Source organism: Athalia rosae, chromosome 1 (genome assembly GCF_917208135.1).
Source record: "Athalia rosae chromosome 1, iyAthRosa1.1, whole genome shotgun sequence".
NCBI lineage: Eukaryota > Metazoa > Arthropoda > Insecta > Hymenoptera > Athaliidae > Athalia > Athalia rosae.
The window spans coordinates 17,918,368-17,928,011 of record NC_064026.1 but is presented as its reverse complement, the minus strand read 5'-3'; the positions used below and the strand labels follow the sequence as shown (position 1 = coordinate 17,928,011).

The window sequence follows — 9,644 nt, the reverse complement described above, 5'->3', positions numbered from 1 at the left end:
TGCGCCGTACAGCGGTTGCCATTCTGCGTAATACCAGATGATTCGCGCGAACTTTGCGTCGCACATATCACCGATGTGTCGCAGAAATGTTTTGACGAAATTAGATTTCCCGCAGCCGGATGGTCCGGCGACGATGGCGGAAAAAGGATGCTTCCAACGCGTGTCCATGGCGAGTACTCCGAACTCCGATTCATCTGCAAGTTATTATATACAGTTATCGACCGTTTCGTTGAAAAATAATTACCGCGGCGGGGGGGCCATCCGCGTTATCGAGCTGATCGAGCGCGCGGCCGCTATTTCGGGGCGCCAGCCTGGACGGATCAGCTTGCAAGCGTCGTACGGCTTATCAGCTGATTCCGTACGAGGGGGGCCCGCGAAAAAGCTAACGGCGGCGGTACACAGGGCGTGTCTCATCAGCTTGTTTACACGACGGCTAGCCGCCCCGCCGGTATTGCATACTAACCTGGTAATGTGATCGGTTACCGCGTCGTACTGGCGCACGGCTTCTTCGGAGATGCACATGTATGTGTGTGTGTGTGTGTGTGTGTGTGTTTCGCACGTGCCGTGCGAGGATATACATTGAGAGTGAGAGCAACGTCGAGGCGAATTGCTTATTTTCTTCGTTATCGTTAACGGACTCAAATACTTTGCACGCCGTGTACAATCGTTCATGTCGCCTTGTAACCGAAGGGTAGCGTGTCGTAGCTGTTTGGACAGAGCCGACGCTTCGATTGAACCGGGCGACACGTTTTGGAGATCGTGCGCGTTACCACGTGATGCAGGTTGGTGCGCTGGATAGCGCGTCGCTCCACCGTGATAGGATCGTGGGCGTCGGTCACCATGCTTCGGACGGATTGAAAATTTATCTTTAGACCTGTCTGATAGTTCAAAGTAACGCCTTTGACCTTGCACACCTCGACCTCATCCCGATCGCCCGGGCGTTTCACTACAAAGGCGTAAAATTTCGGACCCCCCGAGACGAACGATCGTATATAGCTACCGGGGCCGTAAGCCGCCAATTCGTCCGTCAAGTCGCCCAGAAAATTCCCTGTCGGCGGTTTGTATTCGTCGCGGGTGTTCTCGCTCTCCACGTAAATGACAGAGTCGGTGTCGAAATACAATACCCTACGCTGCAATTTTTCCAGATAGCTGTAGAGCTTCAAACGCGCTTGGGCCGTGGTGTAGGCGGCTAAGACGACGTTGGTCATGGGCGACGGTATCGCGCTTTCCCCCGTACGTCCCCATCGCGCGTAAAGAATCCGCTCGTTTACGGGCAAAATATCGTGAACCTCGACGTCCGGATCGGTGAGAAGCTCCAAGAGCCTCTGCCGCTCGTTGATCACCTCTGTACGCGGTAAATTATCGCGCTGCCCGAATTTACCCCAGAACGAATTCAGGCAAAGTTTCGCCACCGAACGCAGCCCGGCGTTTTTAGCTATCTTGGACCCGTCCAGGCGGATCCCCTCGACGCGCTCGTATTCCTCTACGTAGCGTTGGCGAGATGTCGCGTCATCGCATTCCGCCGGCCAGCCGCTAGCCTCCTGCTTCAACTTCAGAAACGTGTCTATGTATCCGGCGAACAAACCGCCTTGCTTCGTCGCGGGATCGTACGAAGTGATATCGTATTGCCATATTTCGCTGACATCGACAATTCTGTACCCCAGGGTAATCGCTTTTTCCAATTCATCCGACACCCATGTACCGCTCAACCAGCGGTCGGCTTCGTTCGCATGCGGGCAATCGTCGGGTGTCGAATTCTCGCAACACGTGCGACACAATGGAAACATCAATTTGCCGTGCATGCGGACCGGCAGCAACGGGTGGTAGAGATTTCGCGGCGGAAGCACGACGCATTTCACGAGGCCCTCTACCGCGTCTAGATTCGCGTTGTCGGGCCCTGTCAACGTCTTACAAGAATCCCCCACGTGCACCTTGGGATGTCCAACGGGGTACCGCCCGTTTTTGCATACCCACGGATACAGGGAGCAAACATCCACATAGCGAATTCGCTCCCCCTCGGCAACCTCGTAGAACCGTTTCGTGTTGTTCGTACGACCGCCGAAGAACGCATCGCGAGGATTTAAACACTTTTCGTTTCTCGCGACGATCAACGGGTGTTGCTCCACGTACGCTCGCAGTTCCGCGTCGTTCTTCAGCATCTCGGCGAAAACGCACTCCCACATCTCCGTCACGACGTAACCGAGCGCACGCATTCTGACGGTCTTCGCGCGGGTTTCCTCGAAGCGCTTATTCATGCAATCCTTAGCTACCAGTTCTTCGTCGCGATTCGCTGTGAAACAATTTCGGCATCCGTGCCAGTAACACCCCTGAAATTCGAGCACGTGTCTGGTGCCATCCTCGGTCACGTAGTAACCGTCCACAGGGCGACCCGTTTCCGGGATACGATACTCCCTGCAGCGACCCGCGTGCATTATCTCTATACCGATTTCGCGTTCTTTGCAGACGAGCCACTCGACCGCCTTGGTGGACTGATTGTCGGTCATCCGATACCCGCGAGACGGTATAATCCCGATGGTATTGTCTTGCAGGAAATTCTGCCGAAATAGCACCGAACACGCAGACGCGATGGTGGTGCTTTGCGAGAACGGACAGACACCCCCCTGCGTGAGAAAAATATCTCTGAACGCCGAACAGGCTCTTCGAAGAATGTCAACGTCGCTTCGGCAATAATCGATCAGCTCCTTGTCGAACTCGAATACATAGTTACTTTCCACAGCCTCGTTGTACCACGCGTGGAATGCTGTTCGTTCCGCGGTCCCCATGCTGTCCGGCGAATAATATTCGGCCGATGGTAGCGGGCCAACGTAGCCGCGATTCGCCGGCGTATTGAATAAATGGGGAAAAAGTCCCTTGCGTGTTTCTACGGGGAGCCCGAAGGCTTTGGGCAGCGCCGCGAGAGCCATAGGCATGTAAGCAAGCGAGTCTAAAAATCGGGTGTGCCCCGTTTCCATGAGTACGATTTTGGTTCCGTTCAGAATTACGTGGGGTGGATCCCTGTTATGTTCCACCAGGTAGCGTAGAACAAATTGCGCGTCGAATCCCCGCGCGTTGTGCGCCAGACATAAAATTTTGCGGAATCTGTGTACGGGCCGCGTTGCGAATTCCACAAACTGTTTGACGGGATCGATGTCGAATACGAATTCGCGTACGGGGCCGCAGATGGAACACGGTGTGCGGATGTCGGGTTCGCGTATACAACCGGTGCAAGCCTGTTGAACCACGCATAGGTTGGGAACGTGTAAATTCGATTTACGATCCACCTCGTCCAGCGTGTCGCACTGCTGCGTCTCAAAATCGTAGAATACGAAGAGATGTTCCGCGTTGCCCGTAGCTGCCGCGAGCCGCCTGATGTAACACTCGTGGTTTACCGGACGCCGGCAACCACAGGTTTGGCACTGGATTTCTCCGCAACGGTGAACGCTTCTAGATAAATCTACGAACCGATCGCATCGGTCGCAAATCCGCAGAGTAGCGCATATCGTTCGGCGCGAATTAAACGATCCGAGAAGTCGATGTTTTCGCAGACACTCCTCCCCCGAGAACCACCGCCCGCAATCGGTGCAGCGAATCTTCGCGGTCGTGATTTCGCACGCGGGTGTGCTGGCGCAACTCGAGCATTTCGATGTACACCGGTGATCGCCGAGGCGCCGATAAGCGATATTGCAAGACTCGCAAAACCGCGTATTCGCGGCGGCCGCCGTGAGATTGAGTATAGCCTTGTAGTGCCTGCCTAACGGGTAATACATTATATTCAGACGACCGGTCACGTGCCCGCCTAGTCGGATTATTTCGCGCGTGCCGTCGTATATCGGCTCCTCACCGCGTCCGAAGGTATTAAAATCGTATACCACGATGGCCAGGCCCTCGGTAGCGAGGTGGGCTTGAAACTTTACCATCTCCGGTATACCGCAACCGTCTTCCGGAATTTCGACACCCGCTAACCCGCATAACCGCAGCGCTAGATCTTTCTGCGCTCGCGACGTAGCGTATCGTACGACGGACCACCCTGGTTCGTTTCCGTTGAGATTGGGCGAGTCTTTCCGCCGATGAGCCCGCGATACGATTAACGCCCGCGGCAAACATATGTTATCCCTGCGTACGGCGACGAGAGACCGTTTGCTGACATCCTCGTTGGTCAGCGCGTTGTAAGATTTGCCTCTCCCGATCGGTACGGTAACGTGATTGAAAGTCACCCTAAACTCCTGATCGATGCAAAATTCGGTCGCGCTCTGCGATAACTGGAATATCAGTGTCCAGAGATCCTCGTACGTACAGTCTTTGGCGGGGCGAAAGGACAGTCCGACGGAACCGTGCACGAAAGACGGGGCGTCGAATCCGAAGCCCACGTAATCCGTGTCGTGCATAACGCGACTCATAGCGTACGCGTGTATATCTCTGATGGCCTCCGCCAACCAGTCGATAGGATCGCGCGTGTCGGGGGGTGTTAAAATCCGCAGTGTAATTTGACGACCGTTTAATCGAAAACGATTATAATATTTCGCGCGTTCTTCGCGTATCGTGAATCTAGCACCCGGTGGTCGTGCGCCGTCGTTGCTCTCCTCTCTCTCTATATCGGCTAGATTGGCTTGTCTTGTACGACCTTGGCCGTGCTGAGTGCATGACGTGTTTGCCGTTACTACAGTGACATCCCCGTCGCAGCGTAACGAAGGCTGCGTTTTAGATGTACCGGCGCACCCGTTTATGCCATGCCGTTTGAACCATCGTCCTGCGAAAGGCGATGATAGAAGGTTAGCCCCATTGTAGATTTGAGAATACACCCATACACACACACACACGCACACGCATGAACGCGTGCCGTCGGTGATTATTGTTCTCTCGGGGCGTTGAGCATGTGAACGTATTGACGCCGGGTGTCCGGTGACAATTGTTGCAGCCGCTCGTATATAACGCGCTGCATATCCCGGTCCCTGTTATCGCTCACATCTGACTCTACGCGGCAAAACATAGTGCATACAGCGTGTACACCTTTCGTCTCTCTCTTTCTCTCTCTCTCTCTCGCCAACTTGTTACAGATATACCCGTATACGCCGGCAAAATACTCACCATCCGATTGCTGTTCTTCTTCTTCTTCTTCTTCTTCTTCTTCTTCTTCTTCGTCTTCTTCTTCTTCTTGTTGTTCTTGTTCTTCTTGTTCTTCTTCTTCTTCTTCTTCTTCTAATCTTTCGCCCTCCGCCTCCTCCTCCTCCTCATCCGTCCATATCTCGCGATAGCCGGGTTCGCGCGGATCGATCGGTCTTCGATCCAGATCCCAAACGTCAAGGCGCCGAGGTCCAATCGGTGAATCATCTATGGTTACGGGCACGAGTGTGATAATTACCCGCGCTACGTCACAACCCACCCGCCCTCGTACTTACTTAACCGTTCGATATCCGACTCATCATCCCACGAGAAGTCAACCAATTCTTGGTCAGCAGCTTCGTCGTTATCCGGGCTCACGTTATCGCATGAACGCCCGACGCCGCAGCTGGGCCTATCCACCTCAATCCATCCGGTGGACGGTCCAGGCATCGGCTCATCGGCCACGGGTGCCATTGGCTCAACCGATACCCCGATATTGTCGGTGAACGACCCAGATATCGGCTCAGCCTCGGAGAATGCCGCTAGCTCAGCTGACTCGGCTGCTTCTAGCAACATCTCGTCGTCGTCGTCGTCGTCATCGAAACCACCCCATTTGGCGGCTACGGTGGCGAATGTTGAATACGCACGTTTTTGTACAGAATTACGTCTCACTTACCCCTCAATCGCTCAAAGTCATTCATCAAGCGGCGAACAACGGCGAGCCCCGTTGTACCGCGGTTCTCCAGCACATCGACTACCACCCCTAGATGATCACCCGCACCGTCAAACACACCACGCGTGTACATACGACCTATAACGCGATCGCTGCACACCGTTATCAAAAACCGTAATTTCGGAAGTAACTGTTCGTCGGACATGGAGGCCAATGCCCGACGCCATCGAAAATCACAGCACCGCACCGCCCGGGGGTTGCAGACCCTGACGAAGCGCAGCACGTTTAAAATCACCGTTGCCAAATGCATTTCAAAGAACTTTAGGCTTTGGTCGTTTTCAGTAAACTGAGTAGTTTCAAATTGACAGCGAGTATACATATGTCATTTCTTATCCCCACCCCGGCGCAAAATCCAAGAAGAGCGTTCGTCGTACGTATCGGTTTGTATCGTGTATGCGTCTCATAAACGCTACAGATGCCCGAATGTGTGTAAAGATTCTTCGTATGCAGACGCAGCATTATCGCAACAATTGTGTATCATAGCGGTCATAGCGGTAGAGCCATCTCGAGCTAGGCGCAGAGGATATTCATTTCGCAAAGTGCAAATTCGACACCCTCTCATCCGAGAGGCGTCTTCTCGAAGTCCTCCGCTGCCCGAGCCGGGGCCCGCTCCCCCGCATGAGCCAGGGCCCGCAAAATTGTCTAGTTGCGATTTCTGTGCTGCATCGCGGTGGGGGTCCTTTGTGTAAAAATTACGCACACCTATGGGGCAGACGGTCAGCCAGCGCCCCGTTCTTCTATTCGCGATGCACATTGTGTCAGTGTGACAAATTATGCGCGTATGTGTTTGTGCGACAATGGCTGGGGGGGTGCATCCGAGGATGTGCTTGCGGTCGGAGAGCTACTTCATTACAAATTCATCAGGCGAAAAGGTGAGGTTATTTTCTTTGGTGGTAGTGTCGGTAGTGGGCCAGAAAAGGCCGGTATCTGACGCAACCGTGCAAAGTACAGCGGTTTCGTGAAATTAATCGCGATAATAATTTCTGATTTGCGTGTTTGCAGAAATCTGTGAAAAATATAAATAACGCCAACAACAACAACAACAACAACAACAACAACAACAATAACAACAAGGTAGGACAGCTGAAATTGTGCAAATATACAGTGGTCTCGTAAAATGAATTGTGACAATAATCTCTCATTGGCGTGTTCGCAGAATCATGTCCGAATACATTCACCCTGACGAGGTGCTGGCCCTGGTGGACCCTCGCGACCATTGGCTCCACGCCGAGGACCGTCGGGGCGAGGAGTTTTGGCATGTAGTCGTCGTACCCGAAATCCCGGAACCTGACGATGAGTTTGGGATCCTCCTCGACGGGAAGCGGGATTCCGGGTACGAGGACTACATGTCGCGCTTAAGTTGGGAAGAGATTTCCGAGGCGTCGGTGTCGGAGCACGTGGTGTACGGGGCCCCAGAACCAGTGCCTGAGGGGGAGATTTGGGGGCGGACGGCGGATGGCGTTTGGAGGTGGCTTGGCGAGGGTGAGCCATCTTCGGACGAGTCGGAGTGGTCGGTGGAGGAGGAGGAGGAGGAGGATGGGGATGGGGATGGGTGGGTGGACGGGGCTGGGAATAGGTGGGTGTACGGGGATGAATGGGTGGACGAGGATGGGAATAGGTGGGTGGTCGATGAGCAGGTGGATGGGGCTGGGTGGGACGACAACTGGGTGGACAACGGGTTGGGCGACGGGGTGGATGACGGGTTGGGCGACGGGGTGGATGACGGGATGGGTGTCTGGGAGGGACAGGGGGAAGACGAGGGGTACGCGAGCGAAGAGTGGGACTAAGACTCGTACGAAATTACGTCGACGACGACTGTGACGAAAACGATGACTGACTTTTTTATAAATAATTAACTTCTGACCGGCGGGTGGGTGACCGGTGGGCGTACCATCTACCAGCCACCCCCAAATCTTGTACAGGCGGAGTAGGGGAGAATGTGTTGCACTGTGGGGGCGCACCAGGGTGAGTTTGATCTGTGAGATTTTAATGTCCTGTTATTGCGCGTAAATACATATGTGCTTCTTTGGTTTGCGCAGGCGTCCCGGCAACTGGATAATTTTGCTGATATCTGCAAAATAGCGGAACGGCGTCGACGGCTGACCGACCATCGCAATCCAGTCAGTATTCCTGAGTCCGAGCACACGCAACCATGGCGTCAGGAAGATCCGGATTGTCGCGAGAGGGGTGCAGCAAGTTGTTCCGAACCTTCGAAATAGCTCTAAAAAAGTCGAACCGTCATCTTCTCCTGTCGTCGACGTATGGGTTGAACGCTTCGTGGTCGAAGAAACTCACCGTGGGACTTCGCCTTCGCATGAACGGCACTTTCGAACCCGTCGTGCGATTGATCAACAATTACTCTAGCGGTGTGTCGCTAGGATTGGAAGGTTGGGCTAGCCTGATTGCGAATTTGCCGAAGCTGGAGGAATACTTCGTGAAGAAAGATGCTCCCGGTGACAACCTCTTCGCGCTGGTGGACGATACGATCGCGCTAGATGGTGGGTGTTCTTTGCGTTTTACAACGGCTCACGGTGCAAAGGTGGTCGCATTTTACTCGACCGAAACATCGGGCAACGGTGACGACGCTACCATCGAAAACTCACCTCAGGAGGATGATGATGAAGAGAATACCGCGACGCAGGGGGCCAAAAGGCGAAAAGTTTACACCCCGGTAATCGTGATGCAAAAAGTAACCTTCGACGGCCTGAAACACATAGCGTGCTGCGCGAACGAGCGGCTGCTTCAGCTGGACGCGCTGCTGGGAGACGTCAACAGGTCCAAGGAATCGGTCGTTCGCTACTTCGCTTCGATAATCACGGCTAGGAAAATAAAAGCGCCAACTCTGCAGCAGATTCACGGAGTCGTGTGCGACGACATAGAGACTGCGCGAGAAGTGGTATGTTTGCAGTTTGATATAGGATTCCGAGACTACTTCTTCGATATTATTTACTGCGGAATGATGCGCTTATTTTTGTCGTATATCGTTGCCGATATTAGGCAAAGTGTTTTGATCCAGGGGTAGTTGAAGTTGATGTATAAATCGGTAGAATGATAAGAAACACATAATTTGTATTACTTAACTTTAAGATCCAACACCGCTATATTGTCGCCCAGAAGGAATTGTCTATTTTGTATCATCTACAGTTAAGAACGCTTTGTATTACCTTAGTTCTAAGAATAAAAATCTCTAGTCGTTATGTTTTGAAAATATTTGCAGAGTTTACACTTTCGTGCACCCCGTGAATACTCATATTTCAGAGCGACGTTGCGTTGGCGGCACGTGGCCGCGTCGCGGGTCTCGGAGATCTTCGGCTATAGTCGGTAAGATGCGAAAAAGTTTTTCAAATAGGTACGTCACCGCCAGGATGCGATTCGAACATCGGCGCCATCTTGTATTGAGAATTTCCAGAACTAGTAACCGAATCAGATTTCGAAAAACGCGCGCCGTCTTGGGTTCCGGAAAGGGCCGCCATCTTGAATTCGAAAAACAGGCGCCATCTTGTGTTTTGGAAAAGGCCGCCATCTTGATTTCGAAAAACGCGCGCCATCTTGGATTTCGGAAAGGGCCGCCATCTTGAATTCGAAAAACAGGCGCCATCTTGGCTTCAGACGATCCGTCCGACCGAGGGGAGGGGGAAGCACGCGCGACGATGACCGCCGGGGCCTGAGGGGGCAGGGGGGACCGTCTGGCGGCGCCAGTGACGTCATTTGTTATGACCCGCTATACCTTGCCTATACTACTAACGAGTGATGCGCGACTGCGTCAGACTTTGAAAATTTTTTGACTTAACGAGTGATGCGCGACTCTTTC

General features: G+C 53.2%; 1 protein-coding gene across 1 annotated transcript; it reads left to right on the top strand.

The window, feature by feature from the left end:
- Nucleotides 1–7,568: 7,568 nt before the first annotated feature.
- LOC125501729 lies at nt 7,569–8,855 on the top strand. The gene is made up of 2 exons (XM_048658301.1): nt 7,569–7,798; nt 7,873–8,855. The coding sequence occupies exon 2, from the start codon at nt 7,986–7,988 to the stop codon at nt 8,853–8,855; it is 870 nt and encodes a 289-aa protein (XP_048514258.1). The 5' UTR covers nt 7,569–7,798; nt 7,873–7,985.
- The last annotated feature ends 789 nt before the right edge of the window (nt 8,856–9,644 follow it).